The sequence below is a fragment of the Falco punctatus genome (assembly GCF_963210335.1).
Source record: "Falco punctatus genome assembly, chromosome: 1".
NCBI classification, from domain to species: Eukaryota; Metazoa; Chordata; class Aves; order Falconiformes; family Falconidae; genus Falco; species Falco punctatus.
In genome coordinates this window covers 53,267,330-53,294,653 of record NC_137580.1, presented here as the reverse complement: position 1 = coordinate 53,294,653, position 27,324 = coordinate 53,267,330, and the positions used below count along the sequence as shown (strand labels likewise).

Genomic DNA, 27,324 nt, shown 5'->3' with positions numbered 1-27,324 from the left:
ACAGCATGTTGTCAGGGCAGAACTAGTGAAATATCCTGAAGAAGATAATCAACAGCACAACACTTCCAACTGCCAGAGCAAAGTCTGCTCAATGCAGTAGTTCAGGTATTGATGGAAAACTTGGGGTTTTGTTTTGTTCTTGTTTTTTCTAAGCTGCATTACTTTTACCTGTTGCAATACGTTTGATTGGAAAAATATATTTTGTATTTGTAAGCACTTGTAATACTTAACGTATTAATTTGGAACTCTGTGTACAGTTACATGGTGTTTCTGAGAGAAACCGTGAGAGTTCATAGCAAATTTGAAATACTTCATGTTACTATATTAGGAAGGTCCTTCAGTGCTGTATATTCAAAATGTTACATAGCTGCCTCAAATGGACACTAAATTGGAATCTCATTTCCTTCTTATATAGGAGAGACCAACAGTCTTATCAAATGCTTTGTAAATAGAATGGGTAGTATCTGTTGGTTCTGTATTAGAAAAGAAACATTAGTCAGTTTGACTATCAAAACTTTTTTGAAATATAGTTATGTTTGGAATTTACTTTGAATTCTGTCCATATTTTCCTGTGAAGTGTTTGAAGTAAAGATGGAAAGACAAACTTACTTACAATTTCCAGTTACAATTTAGGCAGTTATTCTTAAAGAATGCATACCATAGTCTTTGCAAACAAATACTGCTTTATTATTTCCATACAGAACAACTTTCATGGAAGTAAAACTGTATTTGTTGCTTTTGCAAAAAAGTCATGTTCCATTTGTAGTGTTGTGAAAACCTACCAAGGCATTTCCTTCTGCTTAGTGTGGATTAACTGGTATTTAGAATGAGAATTAGCATCTGATAAGAGTTTCTGTGAAGTAATGAAAAAAACCCCAAAGCAGTGGCTGTTTTGCCCAACTTTTTCCCCCCTCATATTTTATAGTAAAATATCTGTTGAATGCTTTGTCAGCATGAGGATATTATCTGATTGTTACTGTGTTTTCTTTTATGACAGAGGGTGGTGAAGGCAGATATTGTCAACTACAGTCAGGAGCCTGTGACAAGAACCGTTAATCCTCCTAGAAGCTCAATGTGTGCAGTTCAGTGACTGTGCTATTCTTCTCTGGTTTGGTACTTTTGGTGGTCCTCCTACCTTAAGGCAGGCTCTGGAATTACCAGAAACTTTGTTTTAACAGTGACCATTGCAACAATGCAACTAGAGGTTTCAAAAACATGTTGCACCACCGTACATTGAGAAGCAGCAGGCAGTTTTTTGACTGGCTGAAATTCAAACGTGAGACCACACACTTTGAAAAATTAAGACCTATATTCTTTAAAATTATATTTAAATAAAGCAGTATAACTGTATTATATATGCTTCCTCCTATCTATTTGACAGGTACTGGAATAAAAATGGATGAAGAAGTCCTGCATTAAAAATACTTTTAAAGACATCAGCATGGAAGGGTATTTTACCAAAGCAGTTTTAAATTTTTTTTCTCTTTCTTTTTATTTTTTTTCCTCATGTGATCTGAACTAGCACTCCGCAAAATGTAACTTGGAAGAGCCATTGCTGGAATAATTTTAAGCACGTAATATATTTTATCTAGGGATGATTTTTTTAAGTATTCTGTTAATATATATACATAGTGGAAAATGTGTAAATTGTATCCAGTAAGAAACAGTGCTTGAAATAAAGCTGTAATATAAAAATAATTACTTTTATGAAGTCTCAAGTTGTCTCCATGGATGCTCTGAAGTATGCTAGTGTGTTTGTGTATTTTTATTACTACATCAGCTTTACTTCTTGCAGTAGTTGTTATGCTCATATGTCTTCATGAATATGGATTAAGCTCAGTCAACAGTTTGGGGTGCAAATGTTGAGTGATATATTCAGCATGCATTAGAAACTGTTGATAGATCAGTTAGCATCAGTCATTTTTAATAACTAACTGAATGACTTTTGGCCTGGTACTTTTTTCTTTCTAGTTCAGAGTAAATGACAAATAAAAAGCTGCCTGCTCTGTGACCATCACATTTCTCCTCTGTTCCTGTTCTAGCAGTCTCTTTCAGACATGCAGTTCTTTGCTGGCACATCTGAATAGAAAGCTAAAGAGAGAAAATTTAAGCAAACTTGATTCCGAACTAGAAATCTTTTCCTATTCTAACTCTAGAATCTATTTTCTTAAAAATTACAGCAAAACATTTGGAGATTTAGAAAATGAATGAGGCTGAGTGAAGGAAGCTTGTATATTAAGTGAAAATGATAAGGTCCTTCAAGTGAGTGTTCCTATTAAGCTGTTCAAGTAAGCACTTAATAGTTGGAACTATTAACCTATTAGTAGTTTAATAACATAGTTAAACTATTTTAAGCACATTAAATAAAAAAAAGATTGCAGATGGTAAAATGTGCTATTTGTTATTATTTTGGTATATTCCAAGTTCATTGAAAAGCTAAGTTTGTTTTTAAACTATTCCACATGCAACTTGACACATAATGTTATAACTACACGATAATGACAGTGTTGTAATATTTTGTCATTCAAATGTGGGAAATTTTAAAAAACAAGCTGAGATGTTGAGAAATTTTTCTGCACTGAGGTAGGTGTGAATTTTTCATTCTAGGGTTACAGTCTGTGTTCTTGCTCCTGTCCCATGGAGTTTGTGCCCTACTGCATATCTTTACTTTATGGTTAAATGCAACTGAAAGGTGAACTATCTTCCACTAGCAGCAGATGAGAACTTCTGTTCGAACAGTTTTTCTGAAGTAGCTGGTAAGTTTACAAGTTTATGCCCTCCAAAGCATGTGGTAAGTTCTCTTGAAACCTCAGGTTTCTTGGTGTATGTGTGTCCTGAACTCAGCTTACGTATTCAAATATCCATGAGAACTGCCCCCTCTTGGAGGAGCGGAGCAGAACCTGGCTCAGCTTGGTGGCCAGAGCCATCTTTCTCTAGTGCGTGTGAGTCGACTTCATAAACCTGCTTCCCGAGTAATATGTTGCATGGTCTTAGAAACCAAACAGTGTTTTTCTCTAAAAAAATTATGTAATCTTACTTTTCAGAAGAAAATCTTTTTTCATAGTTTGATATGCAAAGCCCATTGTTGCTCTGAATAATGAAAAAAATATTGTTTTAACATTTGGGGTAATCCTGCAGTATGAAGGCTGTGATACAGGTCCCAGTCCAAGCTATTTTACAGATGGATTTTATGTCTCTGTCTCATCACAATCTTTTATTGTCAGCGCCTGTTTTTCTAGCTGTCTTTGACTTGTACAGCCCTTTGTGCTTTGTTCCCATTGATCTTTTCACCATTTTCTATGTTAAAGCCCTACCTCCCCTGAAGAGATTTTTGTTTACATTTCCAAGCTGCTCTCATTCTTCCTCCCTAACATACATGTATATTATTTACGCTAACTGGGAATCTCTTGTCTTCTGTGCCCCCAGCCCCTCCTTTTGCTGCCCCTCTTAACCTTCTCAGATTTTCTGTATTGTATACTGACTTCCACTCTCCCTGCCTTTCCCTACCCTTCTTGCCCCATTTAGATCCATTACCTGTCCACCTTTTAATCCTTACAAATGAGCTTTGCTCTTTCTGCTTGGCCCTGGGGACCCCACCTTGAGCCTTTGGATTCCAGCTGCAGCCTAAATCCTTGGCTGTGGTGGCTGCCTTGGAAGTGAGGCAGCAGCTGTGGCTGAAGGTGCAGGGGCGCCTTTGCCATTGCCATGGCCCGAGTTCCACCAGGCTGAGCAGAAAGGTCAGAGGGAATTCTGGAGGACTGCGTGACACGGAGCGAGGGAATAGGCACTGTTTGCAGGGAAGGCAAGGGCTCTCAGGAGACTAGAGGGATAGAAACAAGCCCAGTGAGAGAGGTGTTTTAGGGGAGGCAGGCAAGCCACCGCCCAGTGCCTGGGCTCCCTCCCTAAGTCATGTCCCTCTCCTGATCCACACGATTCACATATGGTGGAGTTTAAGCATGTGCCATATTAATGCACTTAAAAGTTTTTTGCAAGATGAGAACTGGCTGAAAGCAGTTCAGCAAACAGTAATGAAGTTAAATAAGGCAACACTTTCCAAAAGTGAGGCAACATATGCTTAATGTCCATTGACATGGGGAGAGGGGGAAGCATGTTTTTTCCTGAAGCTGAGGCCAGATGAAGGGAAGAAATGTGTTCAGGCCCTGATCTTACACAGATCCACACTGGTGAAGTGATGTGCCTGCTTAGAGCTGTTGTAACTAATCATTTCAGCAACAGCTCCACACCTAAAAATTGTTTCTAAGTTCAGCTCCTTGCTAGGGTCAGTCTGCTGTGATGTGGTGGATGCCGATAGGTATGTCGTGTCTGGCTGTACATTAGATCACCAGTGCTTTTAAAACATGTGTTTGATGCGTTACTAGATTCATGCAGCTTGTCTTTTGTGATTCTGAAACTTGGTGGGGTCAAGTTGAGTCTTTCACAAACAGAAGTGTAAAGGCATTTTATTTTCCCTTATTAATGGCTGCTGTGAGTGCCAGAACCTGCAATGAGTTCATGATCTCCTCTCTGAATACATCATTATTTTGACAGTTCATAAAAGTTATGAAAACATGAGGCTTCTTTTTTAACCAGAATAACTTTAAAAAAATTAAAGGACACATACAAAATCACTAGAAAAATTAATGCAGTGTGCTCTTTTGAGGGATTTGAAAATTGTCTGTGCCATCTACCTGCAACATGAGGTGTCTATTTACCAAAAAAACCTGATCCATAAAGCACTGTTTTGGGTTTCATTGGAACTAAAGGTCTTTTCCATCAGGTGGCTTCTTTTAAATGCCGAACTAATTTGCTTGTCAGAGTAAACACTGGCAAATGCACCTGATAATGAACGTGGTAGCCAGAAATTTATAATAATTTTCTAATGAAAAATATTGTAGCAATATTTAAAGCTGGCTATTCTTTTGGGTTTTGATTATGATGGCAATTCAAATAAGTTGAAATAACGTTCTATCCTTTTTACATTTATATTAGGAATATAGCTGCTTTTTCACAAAAGAAGGTTTGTTATCTTTGTTTCATGACAATCATGACCTTTTCTTACAAGCTGTAGTAGAGAGTACTGCTTAGAAGATGTCTGTATTCCATGTGTTGATCTGAGACCAAAGATGTAGGTGTCGCAGGGAAGACGAAGTGGTGCCGAAGCCCTGTCAGGATGTCCCTGTGCCATGCCGGGAGCACTGCTCCGAGCTGGCCTGGCCGCTGTAACTGACTGCAAGCAAAACAAAATCCCCCATAACTTGTTGTCTTAAGTGCTTCCAAATTAAATCTTGGTACAGCTGACTAGAACCGTACTATCCCATGTATCTTTTGTCATTGACAGAAGACTAAATTGCTGCTCTTTAACATAATTAACAATTTTCTAATAATGGGAAATTTTCTGCAGGAGATTTTTTCCCTCTTTAGAATACTTGCATTCATTTCTGATGCAGCTTAAGAGTTTGTATGAGGGGCCTGATAGATGTATTTAAAGCAGCATTGACTTTTATAGAAATTGTATTTACAAAGCTGATGTTGTTAACTACTTTTCCTTCTGGAATTTGAGCATTATTTCCTAAGCAAAGAGGTTATTCTACAATGTTGTATTCTTTTCTTTCTCAGTTCAAGTACTACTGCTCAACATGTTATCTGATTTCTTTAGGCTGTCTTTATTTAAAAGCAACTCATAACCACTTAAAATGTCAAAATAGCTGAATGCTGTTGAAAAGAAAAAGCCAAAATTTATCCATGTTTGCATAGGGGTAATGGCATACATGTGAGATTAAAACTCTCAGTCCAGGTAATTATCCATAGGAAGCAAATTTATACTCTTGATTTCAGATGCTATGAATAGAATGTGATTAGAATTTAATGTGTTACAGTTTTATTTGCAAAATACACAGGTCCTATATAAAACCTCTTTTTATAAAGTACTCTCTAGAAGCCTTGGGGATCCCTGTTTAACTTGCAAATGCCGAAGTTTGATCTTCCCCAAATAGAAGATAGTGAAGCTCCTGAGTTCCATGAACTGATTTCTATTTTCAGCTTCCCATAGAGAGCTGACTGTTCAGCCAATTTAAATTTTTTTTTTTTTTAACTCCACTTCATCTTCGTTCATTTTGGCACTATTTTGAACTGGAAAACTTCCAGTTAGCTAATTGGCCATTTGCCTTGTTTTATGTGGGGGTGATGTCAAGTGCTGAAATAACCAATTGACTGAAAGCAATCTTGTTTCAAAGGCTGGTCAGGACCAAACCTCAGAAGGTACCAATTTCAGGTTTGTTTTGTATTTAACTGTTACACAGCATTCCTTATCCTAGTGGACGAACCTCGGAGAAGAATATAGATTTGAGGTCAAGAGCTTGTGTTTGCTCAGATACCACATTTAGAGCACAGAATTCTGGAGGAAATAGGAATCCAGATCTTTTTTTAATTTCACTTTCAAGACTTTTGCTGCCTCTGCTCTCTAATGTCATATTGGCAATCAATGCTTTTATAAAAATATTAATTCAAGTCCCCATTTAAAAAACAAGATGTGGTAATTGTGGTTTGGTTCAAGAAAGTTTTTCTTTTAAGGATGAGTGGAAAAAACTGTTTGTTGTATGAGGTATCACTGGCATGGATGAAGGTGTTTAATACACGTTAATAGTCATCTTCATGTCTTATGGTCTGCAAAATATCCTATATTCTGCTTTCTACTTTACTTATTTAAAATGGTCTTTAGAATGATAATGATTATAAATACAAAATAAAACACCGAACTGCTTTAAACTAATTTGTGCCTCAGAAAACTAGTCCTGTAGACTGCTCCAGGCAAACATTTTTTCTTTGCTAGCTAAACTCCATTTCTGCCCTTTCCTGGGCTGATCCATACCAGGTAGCTTGCAGGATCATGACCTACTAATCCTTTTTGATTTCTGGTGAGCTTTTAAAAACAAAGTAGACTAAGCAACATCAAAGGAGGATTGAAAGACACACACCGTGCTTTGGAAAGCATTCTCTCCTCTACAAAGAGGTGAATGCTGTGGTTCAATACTATTCACTAAAAGCACTTAAGCGTATCTCAAAATTAAGCGTGTATTTAAGTTCCCTTGAAGTCTACATGGTTTAAGTACACACTTGAAGCTAAATACATTCTGGCATACTTTGCTGACACAGAAATTCTGGCTCCATTGAAATAAATGCCTTTGAGGCTAAAGTTCTTCCAGGAATTTCAGTGTTGTTTCTTAAATTTTCTACCCATTATGAAGGGTATAAACTAAAGCCACTCCCAAGTTAAAAAGAAAAAAAAATGAAAGGAGGTGCTTCTTATATATTGAGTTGTTTTTCTGATACTCTTGCCTAGCATGAATGATATAGAAGCTGCAGCAACAACAAAAAAAAGTTGAAATGTGGTTTGGTTGTGATCAGAGCATTTACTTGACATTGGGCAAGTTGCTGTTTTTGGAACAAATGCTCCTCAGATCCATAATATATCAGAAACAGAGAACGGAATCTGAAAGAATAGAGATGCTTGGCAAGTCTCACTGCAAACTGAATACTGACTGATAGTGCAGGAGAACATATCAAGCTCCCATTTTGTGTCTGAATTGCAGATCTGACATGGAGGATAAACAGGAGCTGGTACTTCTTGTTCAGATTTGGGGATGTATTTGATCACCATCTTGGAAAAAATGAATTGTGATTTCTGGATATATTCCAGTATTTGTCAAAGATTGGTGAGGCAATGTTTAACTGCATAATGGAAACTGGAGAGAAATTTTGACATCCCACTCATCAATCCAATTGCTTTTTTTATCTCCCCACTGTCTTGGAAAGAGAGCAAAGTGTAAACCAACATTTGGCAGAAATGGGCTGCCTGTGCCATTTAGCAGCAATTTGCATGTAATTGGTAACAATTATACAGACAACCCATTTATAACAGCGAGTGAGCTCTCAACCTAGGGTAAACTACAAGAAAACTAATCATATCCCCCAGGAATCACACACTGATGTAAGAAAGGAAATGGAAGTCTTTCAGTTTAACTTCTTTCCTGCTTTTATTACCCAGAAAGTCAGGCATGCAAATAAGTCTGTACTCAACAGGTTACACATTCTCAAATTAAAAGCACAATTGGTGTTTGTGCCAATTAAGGTTGAATATAATCAAGAGTCTTAAGAGATTGCTCCCTTTTTTCATTGTGGTTCTGCTAATCTTTCTGACTAAATGGCCAGCCTTTGAAGGTCAGGGTTTAACTCTGTCTCCGTGTGGTCAACATCTGAGTTGGCTGGACAGCTTTCCAATCTCCTCTGTCAAGGGCACTTGGTGGCCAGCCAGGTCCCCAGAAGCAGAGACTGGGGTGACAGCTGGTGGTGGTGCTGAAGCACAGCTGAGCATGCTTAGAGAAGCTTCAGCCAGATTTTGCAATCACAGAAATGTAAGTTAATTGAGATATAATTAGTTTGATTTGTACATATCACTAGCAGTTGAATTTATTCCATTGTCTTTTGGATAAGACATAAACTTACTTTTAAAAAAATATAATTTTTTTTAGGTGAGTGGAAGTTTACTGTAGTTGTTTAGTTGTGACGAGGTTGGATGTTTCTGCACTCTCCTAGGTGTGGGTCTAGTCTTTTTTCCTCTTTGGTTGAGAAACTTGTTGCAGTGCAGATCACTAACCGTGCTGATTCAGGTTGGATGCTACCCAGGTTGTGCAAGTCTGGAAACAGCAGGTGAATGTTCCCATTCCATGTGCAGAGCAAATCCAGTTCTTTGCCGCTGTTATATAGCTACTTACATGACACCTGTGCTGCTGCATTATATCTAATGCTATCTGCTATTGCTATCTGTGTATTACTGCAAAAAGATGGATTTGAGTTCATATAATTTTGCACTGTTAATAGAGTTTCATTAAAATACATACAAGGGGAAAACCTCAGCATGATTGATACCGGGGAGTGGGAAATCTGTGCCCTCCAGAGACAAAACAGACTCAAGGAAAATGCAACAATTTCAAAATAAAGGTGGATTTGTGCATATATACTCATCTCCATAGCAGTATAAATCATGCACATGAAAGAAGGCTGTTATCAGGGTCCATGCAGGGTCTTCTGTATCATGTAAGTCCTACACTGATCTGTGGAGTGGCGTAGAGAAATGCTCAGTGGGATCAGCACAAGAATTGGTCTGTTGGCTCTGCATTTTGTTATACGATAATGTCCTATAACTCCTTTTGTATTGAGATACTTCAAAGTGGGTGCTCATAAATTATTACTACAGCCTGTGCACATGAAACTCCATTATTCAGCACATTTTGTGGCTTTTGTGAGCAAAAGTTCAGGTTTTCTGAATCAGATTCTTAGCATTTTGCAGTTTCCTAGGCTGGAGTAGCAAGGATGAGGCCAAACCTCTCCTAAAAGAGTAAAAATGTTGATTCCAATGTCTGTTGTTAATCTGAGGAGGAATTAGTGGTACCAGACTCCAAGTGTGCTTGGAGATATTTGTCCAAACAGGTAAACACAACAACTTTCAGCATTTTCTGACAACTAACTGGAAACCAGCATAAGAGGCACAAGTCTGCTAAGTCATGGCACAGAAATTTGCAACCATGGATTTGCCCATTCTGGCAAAATGTTTATGCTGCCAACAGAATATGGTAGATTATGGCAACTGTAGGGTCCTTGAAGATCCCCAAATGATTAACAATAATCTTCTACTGATAAAAATCTTGTCATTTGGCATATGAAAAATAACTTTCCTGGCAGCTTACAGAGGGCTACATGGAAGCCAAGTTCTTGGAAGCATCATTATTTGTTTCTGGATATGACGTTAATCAAAGCTGTGTGCTGTACCTGGCTTGAATCATCATCAGGGAACTTAACAGGGAAGAAAGGATGAGAGTGAAGGGGCTTGTTGGAGATCAATTTATGTGTGGAAACTGCGTTTTGCAGCTTGCCTGTATTTCTCTTTGGAATTTTACAGATCCACAGATCTGTTACCATGGCAGGTTTTTCAGACATTAAAGATTTCCTACAAAAAAGAGGTGAATTATTCTCCAATATAGAAGATATTCTGATCACGACCACTGAATGTGACTCAGCTTTGAGAAAGTTTGAATCCAGATCCTTGTGCGGGCACTGACCTCATTAGCCAGCTCTGAGTAACATTCAGTATGATGCTGCAATATGCATTAAAAAAGGATGATATAAGTAGCTGGTGGTAATTCTGATCATTGTGATTGTTTCTGTATTCTTCCCCCCCATGCCTTACTCCAGCATGGTGGAAGTGCTGGGCAATGAAAATTAACAAATAGCTAAATATTCATGGGCTTTTCTGTTGTGTTGTTGTGTTTTGTTTTCCCTGCTTATAGGACTTTACTAGTCTAATTGACACTGACTAAGAAATTCACATGATAATGTCTGTAAGGTTATTTGGAACGGATATTCCGTATGAGTGTTTTCAACAGAAATGGGCAGAATGGCTTGTCTGGCTTTGAGCTGGAGGAGGTGCAAATGCTTCCTGTGTGCCTTTGTACAAACCCCTTTAAGTGCCTGTGTCTTGGGACTGTGCAGGGTGACCATAACGCTCCACCTGACAGGACTGCTGTGGGCACTCGTGGGGATGTCCTGTGCTTGTTTACTGTGGTGAGGTTGTAGTTTTGACTGATACCTTGTTCAGACATGGGAGGCATCGAGCAATATTATCTAGGATTCTTGTTAATGCTTCCATTGTGCAACTGTGGAGTCTGGTGGTGTCCATCTTATAGCCAAATACATTGGAGAGACCTGTGTATTTTGGGTAACAAACAGGTTCAAGTTTGTAAAAGTTATCCCAGCAAGGATAGCTGACTGCTTACATCATACAAGCCATAAACATTAAAAAATGTCCATTTCTGCTTAGAAGACACGCAAATGACAGCTGAAGGCTAATGCAAGTGATCACTGGGATATTCTGGCGTAGCCTAGGGATGGATGGATGCTTTGTCTGACTGGTGAGTCATGTAAATCAATCTTGGGATTCTTTTGAATTAATGAAAAAAGATTAGTCTTTTTAATGGTCCTTAATTATTCTAGTAACCCCCAAAAAGCTACCAAAACCACTTCCAAAACCACTTTTTTCTTTCTTTTTTTTTTTCTTTCTTTAAATGTTCAACTCATTAGACCAGTGGTTTGTGTTGTATACTTGTTGTATACTTGACAACTGCAGTCATCCCCAATAGCAACCATTCTGAGCCTGATTCTTCTGTTGCTGTGCACTTCAGTAGGATGTTATATTGCTTACACACGCATATGTCTATGTGTATATAAATACATATATAAGCCTGCATACACTTGTGCACATATATATGTCTTTGTAGTCGGTGCTAGCAAAGTTGTAGATAGATGTTTGGTTCTTTCCTCACTTGTCTCTATTTACTATTTTAAGCTAAATGCTTCAGTACTGCTAGAAGCATGTATTAGATCATGTGGCTAGAACTTGGAAACCTACAATTATGAAATAGTATATGTTAAATATAGCTGTCTCTAGGCTATATTAACTACATCAACACAGTAAATTAAGGAGGTCCTAGGAGTTGTGCAGAGCATGGGAACATTAATGCTCACAGTGCTCTGGTGCAGAAGTGACATGCCTGCTCAGAGCTCACCTTCTGCTTTTAAGTACATGGTGTAGTAAGAGCTGCAGTGGAAAGCAGGGAAATGGGAAGATGCCTGGAGAGTAGATATGCAAAGTAGCTCTCAGCATTTCACCAAAGCATTTGGACTTGGATGTTCCCAGTAGTATCAGCCTACAGCGTTTCAAATCCTCCCTCCACTCCACTGTCACTAAGGCATCACATTTATATGGCCATGTAATAATCTGGACTGGAAAGATGATCCAGCTTAAAAAAAATGTGGAAGAGGAGCATAAAATAATGAGTTTTTATTAGAAGCCATGATCAATGTGGCCTGGCACACATTCTCTAAGCACAGCTGAGGCAACAGTGAGCTGGGGCACAGCAGCACCACTGGTCAGTGTTTAGGTGGAGACAGCTTCTCATGCATTCACAGACCTGGGAAAATGTACAGCTCTTTATGGCTTGCATTCCTCAGGCCATGCAGAAGTAAAGAAAAGTGACCTTTTTCTCATCCTGGTCACCATTGTTGGACCTCCTCTTGACATCAGTTCCACCTGGAGAAAGTCAGTCTGCAAACATGCCCTTTCCTGGGCTCCCAGATACTCAGTTCACATTGTTTTCTTTGGATGTTGCTATTAATGGCAGAAACACAGCAGATAATAATGATTTTCAAGATTTTCCTCCTTTTTTTGCCAAGCCAGCTGCCTCATCAAAGAACATCTGGCACCAAAAGACAGACCTGACTGTGTGCCATATAGGGGATATTTCAGAGATGCCTAAAATGAGACACTGAATACCTGAACATCTGATTACAGGGCTAGGGTTACCCCAAGTTTTGAAAATTATCTCCCTAACTTCTTTCTCTCTCTTTTTTTTTTTCTTTTTTTATTCAGTGAAGAAAGATTATTACCTTAAATATAATAACAGCAGAGTAAAGAGAGAAGAAAGGCATAGGGATGTCCTTTCAGCTGCTCTGAAGTCTGTTGCAAAGAAATATGTTATGTTCCTCCTTGGGTTTTCTGGCACTTTTTTCACAAAAGGGGCAGTTGTTATAATAAATGGAACTGTTTTTAACATACCTGGCTTTTCTCTTCTGTCTGATGGTAAGTGACTTGAGGAAGGCAGTGTAACTTAATGGCAAAGATGGCTCCATACTGATTCGAAGCTTTCCTATGTAGTTTTGCTTGTGAATTAAAAACTTCTTTGTGTGAGAAAAGCATATGTGTTTAGCATATGGGTTCAACTGACACTAATGTAATTGTGCCTACATGCATCAAAGCTGGTTGCCCTCTTATGTGGAAGATACAATCCCTGGGCCTCTTAATTTCTATTTGCTGTGTAAGTATGTTATGTATGTAAATGCTTATGCCACGGAAATGGTATACATTTGGTCAAATCATTCAAATCTAAGCAATCCTCTTTCTTTTGCGCTTTGGTGGGATTTTGTTTGTTTGCTAGGGGAAACATGGAAGGATATGTATTTTTCTTTATCAAAAAATGCTAAAAACCCAACTGTGATCTGGAATTCCTGAAGCCTGATGCTGTTCAAATGCAGAAGCAGACGGTGGTCTTGCCCCGAAGAGCAACCATTGTAAGCAGGAGTCAGGAGCCAGAGGTGGGTGTGGAGAGGTAAGGGTGAGGTGAGGTACACATGCGTCTTCAGAGGTGGAAGTGAGAAGCTCTGTAAGTTGGATTTTGACAAAACAACACCCCACTCTTCTGCAAGATCTGTGACGCTTTGTGACACTGATTTTGCTCATTAAAATTACCCATATGACTGGTAAAGGCTGAGTAGCCTTTCTGGTTCCACTTCTCAAGGTGGAGGCCAAATGAGGGCTCCTGGATTCCCAGAGAGACCAAAGGGGGTGCCCGTCCTCAAATTCCTACTATTCAGAATGTGTAGTGTAAATGGTAATAGCCACAATACATGTTCAGTGTGAAGAAGCTGCACGATGGTGTTACAACACTTTTGGAGTAGGAGGCAAGAGCTGGGACACGACTGGCACGTTTGATGACATTGCCTGGGCCATCATTGCTGGGATCAGAGAATGCGGTAACTGTACAGGAATTTCTGTGGTATTGACTGAAAAATTTCAGCGCTAAACAGTGATGTCTGGGCAGATAACCAGTCAGAAATTCTGGTTAAATGCTGTTGACCAGGTGTTTAAAAAGAGCACCAGCTTCCATGGATGGAGCCCTCAAATCAGCGCCAGGAGACCTGGGCATGCCGTTAACACCTTGAGAAATCCATCCCTGTTGTGTGGTGAGATCACAAGGTTTCTTTTCCTTTGGATCAATACTTCACAACCTGAGGAGATAGCTGAGAGTATAATAAGGAGGGCTCATGCCCCTCACCTGATGAGAGCCCATTTTAGAAACTGTTAAAACCACAAGTGGTGCAAGTAATTATGGCAAAGACGCGGATGCGTCTTGATTAAGGTTTTTTCTACACTAAGCTGGCGTGGCCTTCAAAACATGTGCTATATTTTAATAAACACTAGATGCATAAAGGACTAAGGGCTTATCCGTGCAGCTACACAGTACTTAATCTCCTACTTATAGAGTCGGGAGATGGATTTCATAATAGTTGGAGTCCTGCCCTTGATTACTAATTGGTTACCATTTAAACTCAGAGTCATTGACCTTTCAATTTGTAATTTATGAGAGAGTCTTACATCTGATGATACTTGAAAATATTTTAGATCTTACTTTCTATCCAGATCAGCTGAATAAATGTTCTAAAAACTCACTGGGATTTCATAAAGCTGAAATAAACCCAAGCCCATCTTTTTTTTTTTTTTTTTTTTTTAACTTGAGATATTATACTTGGTCTTAACATTGTAAGCAGGGAAAGTTTATCTGCCTTGTTCTCTGATGTTAGGAGGTAGGGAGGCTTCCCATGAAGACTGAGCGCTCCTGGTTGCTGCGAGATCTTTAGAAGCTGACATTGCAGGGATGATTCTTGTGTGAATTATTTGATAAAAGAAAAAGTTAATTTTGCCTCACACCTCTGACAGAGGTTTGCTATCAGAACTGGGACTGCACAATGGTAGGCCAGTACCTCTGTGCTGTTATTGCGTTGTTTGGGCTATGTGAGTTAAAGTGCTGTGCTGCTGATCGTGTTGGGTGCTTGCGAGGTGCTGAGCTGCACCGTTACCCCAGGAAGGGGGGCTTCCCAGGGACAGCAGTGGCTGAAGGAGTGCAGACAGGCCCCCAGCCTCAACCGTTTGGATTGAAGGCCTCCGGTCTTGGCCCTTGAGCATCTACAGGGCCGAGCATCTATACTCAGTGACCTCTGAGATGCAGAGGCAGTGCCAGGATTTACTTCAACTCCAAGGTTTAAAGTAACTGCTGGGGACTCTGAGAGGCATTTGCTCAGAGGTCAGAAGAGCGCAGGCTGCTAGGTTTTAGGACTGTAAAGATTTAAATTAGCACAGTATTCCTCACACTGCTCTATGGTTTCCTTTTAGGAGCTGATGTAATTTGTGCTCAGAGATACTGCAGGAGAGACGTGTCTGACCCAAGGTGTGCACACGCAGCTGATCTGCCTGGGTTATCTGAATTGTGTCCTGTTGAGGAGAACCTGCAGACGGGGATGCAGAGAAACACAGTCTTTACAAAAGGCATTTGGTTTTGTGCCAGTGAGCAGCTCATGAACACAGGTTGTTCCTTGACATGCAGGAGTGTGTTGATTTGACCACCAAAACACGTGATAATTGGAGAAAATTTCCAAGAATATTTTTTCCAGTTACTGTAGAGACAAGAAGTTTTGACATTACATTTGAACTTAAAGAAAACCCGACCCCAAACCCCAGTTTTGAGGTGTAATTTTGTATTACTGTTATTACATATACATAATCTGAAAATACAGCCAGTTAATTCAGAATATGTAATATATTTTGCTTTTTGGATTAGAAAATACTCATAAAACCCCACTTTTCACTACAACTGTTAACTTTGCCTGCTTTGCATAAAATTACCTTTCTTTCTGTGGCATGTTTTGTTGGGAACTGGCCCTTAACGTGGTGCAAAATGAAGCATCCCTAACCTTGAAAGTGGCTTTTGTGAGTGCTTCTCTCTATCCAGGGGGTGTTTTTAACCCCATGTGATTTTTATTTTTTTTTCTCTGTTCATATTCCTTTTTTCCTAGAAGCTGGTGTAGCAGAGCTGCTACAACTTCTTCTGTAAAGAGTTACCATGTTACATTATCCCTTCTATTTCCCTGTATTCAGTTAGTAAAAGCTTTGCTAAATTTTGGCTGCTCAAGCTGGCATTTCTCTTCTTGAGTGGGTCCACAGGAGACCCAGAGGAGCTTCATCAGAAGGGGTTCAAGGAAGTCCGGATTAAACCCCACCTTTAAATTTTTTTTTTTTTCCTGGAGTTATAACTTGGATGGAAACCTCATTCTCTAGGTGTGGCTGAGACCAAGATTACATGAGAAATTGGGTAACTGGGGTGTGAAACTGTGGAAGGCAACAGCCTGCCAAAGGGATTGGGACCAAGCAGAGTGATGGAGGATGGAGACGGGGTGTTGCAAAAATACGTGCGTGGTTGAAGGACTCAGTTACTATGGGGCTGTGCAACACCACATTCACCAATCAGGAAATTAATCCTGCCCTCACAGCAAGGCTTTCACACAGTAAATAACAGAACGTGTCGCACCTTTCTGGGTGAGGCAGAGAGAAAATGTGCAATATCTGGGGAAGAGTCTCTTTGGGGAAAAGAGTAAGTGGTCGTGTAATGGAGACGGTGCCAAAATGTATCTCCATGAGCAGGCAGTGCTGTGGTGGAACAGAGAACTTTAACTCTGGCTTTTTGCTAATTTTTCAGTGTTCGACTTCGGAGCCTTAATGTTCTTACATAAGGTTTTTTTGAATATAATGTAATACAATATGCAGGTATAAATAAATACCCTATGGTGGAGCCAAGACTGCCATGTGATGCTTAGTAGACTTTAAAGTAAATTGTCTTATAGTTTAGTTGGTTTTTCTGTTAGAGTGAACTAACAAAATCGTAAATAGGGATCTTTTCAGCTCCTTAAAATACATCCCTCAAGATTATTCCAAGTTACCACAAACAGGTTGAGCTGGGACTGCGTTCTTGTTCTTAAAGTTCACTCAGTAATCTGGGTAAATTCATTTTAGTCTGTGGGTTTTTTTCTTATACTGGTTGTTGCAAGTTATTCATGCCATAGGATCATGTGTTGGTTTTGCACATAATTCTTTCTGTTTCCTTATAGAAAGCTTAAGACTGAAAAATGTGTTATCTTGTTCTCTTTTTCCAAGTTGCTTAAGGATTTGTGACGGTGATTTCTATGCTGTGAAATAAGAGCTTTCTTTTTTTTTTTCCCTCCTGTGAGTACAAAGGTTGACTGCATGCATCCATGGCTTGCAGGAGACAGCTTCTGATCCATGCATAGTCCCACTGGCTGGCTCCCTGTGAGCAGTAAGTTCTGAACATAAGGACTAGCAGGAATCAAGGCTGAAGTAAACAAGTAGGGTGCAAATACCAGTGCAGTGAATCAGAGGAAGAAATAATCAACAAGGGAATAGTATTTGCAAATAAGTTTTGATGTATTTGTCTAGCACTATTAAATAAAAGATCTGGAAAAATGAACCGCTATGGTTATCTGACAGGCGAGCAAAATTGCCAATAGGCAGTACCCGTTGAGCTTGGAACTAGTTAGTCATAGCGGACTTGAAGGGTAAAAAAATTAAAGCACGAATATAAAATGCCAAAAATAACTGCAGATAAAACAGAATGTTAGGCTTTGTTTTTCTTTTTTTTTTTCTTTTTTTTTTTTTTTTTCCCCTGGCCTCCTTGCCCCTCCCCATCTGGTATTAATTTTGATTTGATTTGATTTTAAATAATCTTTAAGACATCAAGGACTTTGTAGCATTAGAGCACTAGGTCTGCTTTTCACATTGAAGTGAAAAGAGCATACCTTTGAAGTATACTCATGGTTCAGAAAGGAATACCCTCACCCCCTCTTTTAGGGTAGAACGAACCTCAGATGTTTTTAAATATTCGCTTGATATGTTAAGTTTGAAGATGTTTTGAAGCAGTTTTGTTTCCTCTTGAGCTATGTATCAGCTTTGAGGGGTGTGCTGCTGACTGAGAGTATTAGTATTTAACAAGTAGAAGATTTAAATGAAATTTTTGCTCCCATCCAATTGTAGACTGCACAGTCTGGATTGCACTGCGTGTTGCTGGCTCCTTAATTGTCATCGAAGCCCCTGTAACTTCTCAGAGTGCAGAATGCTGAAGGTCAAAGCCAAGAGACTACACTTTTATGCCAAACTTCCTTCCTATGGCTTCCTGTTCATGTGCTTTAAAAAGTATTACCTGTCACTCAAATGTACCTAATCTTAAAGTGTACTGTGACAGCAGCAGTGTGCTCTACTAGTGAATAAGGTTTTATTTTAAAGGTTGTCCAAATAGTGCATGATTAGGCACTCCACTTAGACATGGTGCTCATTCTCATAGCAGGGGAGAGATGTACATTTTATTCTTTCCTTTCTGCTGAAGCTGTTAAGCTGGTCCATGGGAACATGCCATTACTCAGTGGGTCATGAACATCTCTGTACAAGGCAGCGGTTCTGGCTGTTTCTGAGGCTTGCAGGAATTCAGCTAGAACAGGAGCCCCATCCTTGGTGGGACCCGCAGTTGGTCAGGTGTCTCACGCCTCCGGAGGAGGATGGCCCAGAGTTCCTGTGGGTGCTGCAACTGTGAATGTCTCTGCGGTTCAGATTTTGGTTTTGTATTAAAAATTTTTGCATTTTCCCCCTAATTTTAATGGAAAATATGAAATCAGGGAAGTGTCTCTGCTTTGATAGTGTGCTGTGATATTAAATGGTAACTGTGGTGTCTGCCTTTTGGGCAATTTTACTATTTGCTCATTAGTGTTAATGTGAATTAATTAGCAGGAGTGCAGAGCTATGAAGTTCTTTATATGACTAAAAGAAAATGATTTAACAAGCATAATCTGTATTTTAAACTTATCCTTTCTTTGTCATGGTTAAGAATGCTACATCGTTAATATTCTCCATTTAGCAGATAATTTTGTGGGGAAGGGAGCTATTGTAAATGTAAGATTTACAATTCCTTTGTCTAACTTTGTGAAACAATATCAATTTCTCAAGCTACTGCCTGAAAGAAAACATGTCACTGCTGATTTATAGCCTTTTGTCAAATACTGGTGTAGAGTTTGATCTGTCTGTTAGATTGTGCAAATTTTTAGAAAGCTTAATTGAAGCATATAAATTACATCTTGTTGAGATTTCTCTGTGTCTAGCTACACGTCTGTCAAATAGATAGTTACACTGATTAAATTTGTCAAAGAAAAAGAATTCTAACCAGATGTATGAATAAATGTTTTGTACTGTTATAGGAATTAATATCTTCGGTTGAGGCAACAACTTAAGGAAGCATTGAATTTATTAGATGTAATAAAAAGGGGGTATTTCCATGAAACCACCCACGAGATTTTATAGCCATGAAAATATTTAAGATATTTGTTACATTACATTACGATAGTTTCATTTTTCTCTCTACGTTTCTCTCAGTGCATATACAAATACAGTACTCTGAACAAAAAATTGTTCACCTGTTTTTGGTAATCACATGTTCAGATGGGTAATGTCAGACCTGTGGTACTAAATATGTTATGCAGTGGTGAGTTTATGGAGTGGATTGCTATATTTATTTGGGAAGCAATAAAGTCCTTAACTAATAACAGAATATGAAACTATAGGAATCTCATAGACTTTCATACCCTATGGAAAGCAGATGGGCCTTGTAGACTCTGCATGAAGTCTTTCCATAAAGACTGATCTAAACTTCTCAGCAAATGTTTAATACATTCTGAATTTCTACCATGACATTGTTTGGTTATCAGACAAATATTAGAGCATACTGTTTCCAAGTGAGGAGCGAGAAGTAAGATTCACAAAGTTTAAAAACTTATGTGTATAATTTTGTCATTTACAGAGTTGTGCTGGGGAAAGGCAGCCTGGATGTGTTAAAGCATAGGAGTGTAGTAGGAATGTGGAGACTGAGAACAACAAACTCAATGTATGGGCTCTCAGACCCAAATATTTCATGCTAGCACCGTGTGAATTTTATTTTCAACTTCAGTAAGAGAAAATATCCTAGATCTGCTATCACATCATAAGTAATACAATGTACAGGAGTTCAGAAGCACATCTTTACATTTACTTACAATTGGGCAAGAACATCTTGCCAAAAGAAATTTTATATAAGAATGTAATAAAAAAGGAGCAAAAGGTGATTCTGTTGAATAGTGAGAAGGTGAGAGACTAAAACATGCAACGATAATTGTCCTGACTTCTTCGTACTTTGATGTGAATAGTTCCAGTAATTGCAGTGAGACTGCTTATGGCAGTGAAGTGTTTGCCTGCACTTGTGGCTCTGTTCATTTATTCTGTTGCTATGCTTTTACAGCTATATGAGACACAGGAAATGTATATTAGACACAGGAAATGTAAGGTTATCTGTTGTATATTCTCAATCTTCTGAAGTTAGGTCCGAGTCTGTGTCTGCACCCCACCCCCCAACAACTTGTATTGAAAAAGCCTGTAAGATTTTTAGCTGTAAGATTCTAGATTCACCACGAGTGCAGTTTGGCTAATTCAAAATCTGTATGTTTCTGTTGGATGCCTTTAGAAGGTGAGAATAAAACTATTGTCTTTTGAGAAGACATGAGAAGCTCAGCAGAAGTATTTAATCTCCAAATTTTAGTGGGAATTAGCATAGAAATTTGGATATGAGTGGATAAACATGCTTGTGGAATTGGCCCCAGCTGAATTTCAAAGAAACCACTGAAAAAGTGTGTGCAAACACAACAGACTGTTCGGTATCTTCAGCTGGATACGTGCGTAGCATAAGCTCAACAAAAATAGGCTTAAAAATAGATTATTCAGTTGGTTATTGTGATTTAAAAATAGTATGCTTATGTTTCTGACTGTGCGCTCCAGTAGAATTTAAGATAACTGATCCAAACACTGAACTCCTGAATCCTTCTGGAAGAATACACGATCCTGCTGTTTGGATGCTCAGAAAACTGAGGAAAATATTTATTGCTTTTACTGTAATTCAGTACTGGGAATGGAATATTGTGTTTAGTCTTACAACTGGATTTCATCAAAATGACTTAAAGTCCTGTAGATCTATCCTTTTAAGGGAAGTGCTCTTTTGGGGCTAGTTTTGCCAGAGTTTATTTCAGCACTGGGGTAACTCCACCTTTAATAATTTGTTATAAGCTATCTTCGTCTTTTGAGCAAAATTAATCTTTATTGAAACTCCAAATCAGGGACATGTATCATGCAATATTTTTCTTATATTTGTATATGTGGAATAATAATAATTTCTGGCTAATACTGTATTATTATATAGAATTCAGGGACTTGCAGTCTGCTTGCTTGTCATTCATGGCACGGTAAAATTTAGTCTTGCTGAATTGCTAACCGCTATTTCTGGATAGAAGAACAGAAGAATTTGAGTCAGTTGGGTTTTTACAGTAAACTTGAGAAACACTCGGCTTCTAAGAGTAAGTGTAACTAGATTATGTCGATGTGCCTAACAGTACATAGAAGACAAATTAGTTATTTTTAGTCCTGTCAATCATAAAGAATTTTACATGACAGCTGGCTGATGAGGCATAAATTGGCATTCTTCAGTGTAACTGAGACGACCCTTCTTTGCTTCCAATCTTTGCAGTCCCTCTGCTAATCTGACAGCTCAACAAAGGTGACCGGTGTCTTTGGTTTTTAAAAGAGTTCAGGTGATCTAAGCCCAACAGCTGTGTGTTTTCTCCCATGAACATCTGGCACTCATCGTGGTATGTATTGTTTTATGTTTTGTTTAACATGTGCCAATACTGCCTTAAAGCTACTAGAAGGCCAAAGTTTATTTTGGCTGAGTAGTCAGCTATTTAGAATACACAATAATATAAAACTGCTCATTTCCCTCCAAACTCCCACAGCTGTTTTGATAAGTTATAAAGCAAAGAGGAAAAACTAGACATGACTGTGACTATAAGATGGATTCTCTGATGCATCTGCAGCAGGCTCACAGCTTGGGTGGTTGCAGGTCAGATATATAAAGGAAAGGGGATCGTTTCACACTGGTATCCATCATTAGTAGTACCTTAGGACAAATATTAATATTAGTGAAATCAAAGCTCCTTGAGTTTTAAATGGGCTAGTTACATGTAATAAACTACTTAAACATGACAAATAGCTTTAAAATTGTAGCCTTTTCAGCAATTAAATGTCCATTAAATAATTTTTTGGATCTCTTCAATCACCAGAACCAATTATTTAAAATTCAAGATATTAAGATGAAAAAGCTGACGGCAGTAAGGGTAAACCTGCCACTGGTTAAAACGTGGAGCGTTTTCCTGAGCAATGCACATGTGACAGAAGGATGATTCTGAGGTATTCTTTCATCATAATGACCTCTAAATAAATTGTGACTGTAATAGCTTCTCTGATAGGGGAAGAAAAGATAAATTTCTAAACCAAGTAAGAATCTCCACCAAGAACAGATTTATGCAACTTCGATCCAGGAGTTAAACCTTCAGTCTAAATACGATTCCTGAAAGAAAAAGGTCAAGTCATAAAAGGTCTGTTAGTGGGTGATGAAGAGAAACTGTTCTGGTCTGTTCTGCAGAAATTCATTTTTAATGTCTTGGTATGAATTTACTCAGTGGTCTGCGATGGAAACTTCAGGTGGTACATTCCCTTGTTCGCTTTCACATATCCATCACAGATTACAGACCTGCTCAGTTCTGTGTGAGATACGACATGGAAACAGTCCCTTGCTCACAGAGTTCAGTGCTTAAAGGTGTAAAGAGAATATGCACTGGAAACCCCCCTGGAAGTATTAATTTTCAAGTTATATTTTTAGACAGAAGACGATGGAATTAATTCAGAAGTGAAGGTGGCATCATATTTATCATAAACTCCAGTTTTGTTTCTCTTTTATGGAATGTGTTAAGCTGTCGGTTGGACCAGCCATTTCGGAATTATAGGTCTTACAGGACCTGCCATCTTTGGGTATACTGTAAGACCAAAAAAAGGCAATTTAGCATAGCACAGAAACCTCCTCGAGCTTACATGTAGGAAGGAGAAACCAGTTTGGGACAGAAGTATTTTAAAGGGGATTCTGCCTGACATTCCAGTAACTTTATGGTAGTGTGGAAGAAAATACAGTCAGAAATGGGCAGCTAGAAGACACTGCTGTCTGGGCAAAGGAATGAGGCGATTGTTAAGAGATGCCTCGAAGGTAAAGACAGGCTCTGGTTTTTGTTGGGAAGGCTTAATGTCAAGGTGTTAGGAGAAAACAGTAGTGGGTATTTGTGTTAAATGGACTGCAAGGAAAATGCATGGGAAAGTTGGGTGTGTTTTAAATGTTTCTACATTGTACTTTTACTTTCAAAGCTGTTATCCTGCCTCTTGGGTAAATAATATTTTGAACGTATTTATAACATATACAGTCAACTTGATGTTTAGGTCTTTCAGAGCCTAGAAAATAAAAGGAAGTAGCGGTAGTGTTAACATAGTTCAACCCTTGTGTACTTAAATTGTAAACTCATGGAGGAAGAATTTTACAGGGATATGTTTGCACAGTGCTTGATACAGTGGGTCCCTGGCTTCTGTATCATATTATACTACAAATAGCAGACAAGAAGCATAACTACATTACAGTCACTGTATTTTAGAATTATAGTTCAGACAGTAGTGAACAAACCAGTGGTAAAATGGGATTTCAGTCTGTTTTTGCACATGTATAATTTGAAATTAAATCCTCAAATAAGCCAGGAGAACTATAGCTGTAGGGGGAGCAGATGATGGGAGTTCAGAGGCCAGATAGTTAGTGGAAGGGAAAATGGGCTCTGGGGTTTCCTTTGTTTCACCCATATATATCCGTAACCCATACAGCTGCAAAATTGCCTTAGTTTGCTACTGCTTCCCTCTTCTCTTCCCCTCTCCCAGCACATGGCTTCTCTCTACTCACAAACTACAGCTGTAGAGCAAGTAGCATGCAACAGGGTGACACTAGTCTTGTCGTTCCTCTGCTTATTCTTTTCAGTACCTGTGTGTAGCCTTTGTGTCTGGATTTTCCTAAAGCCTTATCCATTTTTAAGCGCTTTTGGGTAGTGTTCTTAACACATACTTGAGATATTATGTTGAAAGACACAGGACAGTATCTTTCCTCATCCAGCAAAAATGTTGTGTGTTATTTGTTTGGGTTTTTTTTAAATGATAAAATTAGCAGACATAATCTTGGTGAAGCAGCACAGTCAAGCTGTGAAATCTGTTCACAAGCTTTTCCTGTTCTTCCATGTGTATGACTGCAACGGGGTACTTGCATTTTTGATGCTGGTGGGAGGTGGGTGTTTCAGTAATGGTACCCATTCTGGTCTTCCTGGGTAGCATTGTTAAAAATCTAACTTCTTCCCCTCAGGAATCACAGAGATCTCAGCTCTGCTATTCTGCCTGCTCCACTTGAGTGGGAAACCCCACCAGCTCTGCCCACAGGAGGAGAGCAAACAGCAGAGAGATGAAACCCAGTGTGCATGTGAAAGAGAATTTTGCTTAAGGCATCTCAAGTATTGTGGGAGGCTTAAGATAAAAGTTGTTTTTGTGTTTGGAGTGCAGCTGTGGAATATCTGACCTCAGGCTCAATAGCTACCAGGGACTTTTAGCTTCATCATTTGATGGTATAAAGTTTCAAGAACCTTGATTCTGCACTGCTAACATTTTAGATGCAGTGGATGTTCTTTAGCTGAGTTTGCTGGAGGGCATGAACTCAAGAATTTTTCTTCTTGTATTATTGGGTAGGAGAGACTGACACTAGCTTTACGTGCAGATGAATTTTAAGTATCGTTTCTTAAAATTCTGTTTTTCCACAAAGCCTACAAAAAGAGTAGCAGGAACCTGGCAAGCTGAGACTGCTGCCCTTCAAGATGACTCATGCAGTTTTCGTCATACTGTCCCATCTGCATTTCTCTGTACCTTCTTGTTTGATACTGGAATTGCAATGTTTCTGTTGCAGCAGTCATTCTTCTGCTCAGGGTCAGGCTACACTTAACACACTGATGTCCATGTCCAGCACTTGCTTTCCCTGCAGCTAATTCAAATACAAACAAAAATGGGTTGAACAACACTTCAGGAACTGCAGTTAGCACCTCTCGCTCTGCAGATGCCTATGATCGCTGTTGCTTACATATGCAGGCTAAATCCTCACAGATTAATTCCTCTTGTATGCATATTTATGCTCATATGAGACTCACTACAGTGCTTCATGTTACTAGAGACCTGAGACTGTACTATTTTCAGAGGAAAGCTAAAAGATATTCCCTGTCTTTGCAGGGTGCACAGCCTGAAGCTGGCCCTATCAGGCCAAACTGCAAAAATGGTACTCATGGTATTTTATCTTTTGCTTTTTTATAGCCACCATACAGGAGCGATGTGAGCTGGTAGACTGATTGGTTAAAAAATGTCTATATTCTTTAAGAGTCCCAGATGAAGTGTGGGCTCTGTATGAGCTCTCTCAACACTGGAAACTTTCTCTGCAGTAAAGTACAAAATCCTTCTGCAATGATTCAGTATCCCAGATGCTGCACACGTTGCTTGTAAAAATATTCTGTGTTTTTGGAAAACATAAGTTGGTCTCCCTATCTCTGTAAACAGGTTGACATCTTTTCCCAAGCAGCTGAATGAGGGGAAAACTCATTTTGTCTAATTTCAAATCCACTCAGATATCATCACTTTCAAGGTTCAACTCAAGCTTGAATGTTATTAGGTTCATGTTTCATTTCAAGATTGTGGTAAAGGGTCAGGGGAAAAAATCAGTGACAATATAAAGCAAAAAAGTGTATGCAGTGCTTCTCTCTGGAATAAACAAATATGGAGCTTGAGAGTGATAAGGAAACAGGACTAGGAAGGGCAGAAATTTGCAAATGTCAGCACTCTGTACTATATGGGCCAGTGACTGTGCTGGGTTTGGAGAAGTTTTCTTATCAATGAACAACAGGTTTCTATTTAACATCACAGTTAACAGAATAAATTGCCCCTAACACAATAAAAAAGGTTCCAAGATGGAGGGAAGACAAATTTTGAAAACTTTGATCTCTTTTACTACCAGTGTTCACCAGGAAGATTTTTCACAAACTCTTGGGAACAAGAGCTGGGAAAACTCCAACAAGCTTGGGAACACTTGTCCATCTCATTGATTTTTCTTTATTTCTTTGGTATTCCAATTGGGCAGTTGCTGCATGTCCGAGTCTGGCTGGCTAAGGTGGGATAGTGCTAGCTTTCAACACTTACTTGAGAGTCTCAAGTATCTCTTTTGCCTAGTTCTTACCCTTCCTCACTGCATAATGTGTTATATGGCAACTCTAGTGCTACTTGTTAAATTTCCTTGGTAAAAAAAAAAATAATATGCAAGTATATTTGGCTTGCATATTTTGCTGGCTTGCTTGTTTTATTGCAATATGTTGCTTGTATTCCTTACTTGCAAAGTTGTCATGATTTCTTGCTTGTGCTGACTATAGTGTAGCTATATCCAAAGGACTGGCTGGGAACAGCTGAAGGTCGGAAAATTTGTTCTGCTTTCAGCTGAGCTTTCCTCTGAACTTTGCCTTACATTGTGGGATCTCTCTTCTGTTCAGGTGCATGGTGAGGGAAATGTGGAAGCCCTTGGAAAGAAGATTGGAAGATCCAGGATTTGATACTTCAATGAATGCACTCTGTTCTTCTCTCCAAAAAAATATCATTTCTGGACCTTAATAATTTCTCCATTTTGTAGACCAAGCTAGCTGGGCAGGTTCATAGTTTTGTGACTGCATCTACCCATTCTGTACCCGTGTCAGCCTGGCAGAAGACTTGACAATAACCATGTTTTTTTTATTCCCACTGTCAAAATATCATAAGGTTCATTAATCTTTTCATCCCACACCCCTAGATTTTACTTTCACAATATATTTTAACCAATTTGTAATATAACAGAACCTCTCTCTCTATGGACCCTGATGCTATAATCCTGTAATGGTATTTAGGGGCAGTGGTGTTCTGATTAGCTTCCAGTGGTGATTAATCCTTTTTTCCCCCCAAATGGCAGTTGTTTATATCATTGGCAGCGTTCTCAATTCTGACCAGCCTTTTGTTATCAGTCAAGGCCTTTTTCAACACCTGGACCTGGGAATGGATTTTATGCATCAATGCCTAAGAGCTATTTTAGAGCCATTAACCACACCAGTGCTTAGAAATATGTGTTGCACTCTCCGAGCAGCATCCTGCTTCCCAGTTCCCTATGTTCCCCTTCCTTCCTCTCCTCTCCCTGTCCCCATCAGCTCAAATTATTTTAAAGTAATCCTGTGATTCAGACTAGCCTGAGATCTTCAGCAGTCTGTACTGCCTTTCTAGTTTCCAGCCATGCATTGACTTCGAGTGGGGTGGGGGTGGGGGGGTGGGGAAAGAAAGAAAAAAAACCAAGAAGGAAACAAAAAGGGTTTTTACTTTACTGAGGCTAGCTTAAACGTCTGCCCACACTTGGCACTGTCATGACCTGGAAATTTAACAATGCTGTACTCTGAGCTGGCCAGTAGGTGTCAAAATAACCTGTCATTTGAACAACTGCAGTGTGTTACTGATGGGAAACATAATCTTTTGTCTTGTCTAGGGCTTATGAAGAGCTGGGCTCAGCGGGT

The 27,324-nt window shown here is 39.0% G+C and overlaps 1 protein-coding gene across 6 annotated transcripts in view; it reads left to right on the top strand.

Annotated features, from left to right (window-relative positions):
• Positions 1-27,082, top strand: part of RAB28 (RAB28, member RAS oncogene family) — a 91,346-nt gene extending 64,264 nt beyond the window's left edge. Inside the window, exons 7-9 of one of the 6 annotated variants that reach the window (XR_013931284.1) lie at positions 5-105; positions 998-2,262; positions 2,608-27,082. Coding sequence is in view for 2 of the 6 variants with exons in the window: in XM_080407567.1 (XP_080263693.1) it covers positions 5-100 (96 nt within the window). In the remaining 4 variants the exon portion in view is untranslated. Of the gene's footprint in view, positions 1-4; positions 106-997 lie in introns of those variants that run through there. The other 5 variants (XR_013931285.1, XR_013931286.1, XM_080407567.1 and 2 more) reach the window with 5 other exon arrangements.
• The last annotated feature ends 242 nt before the right edge of the window (positions 27,083-27,324 follow it).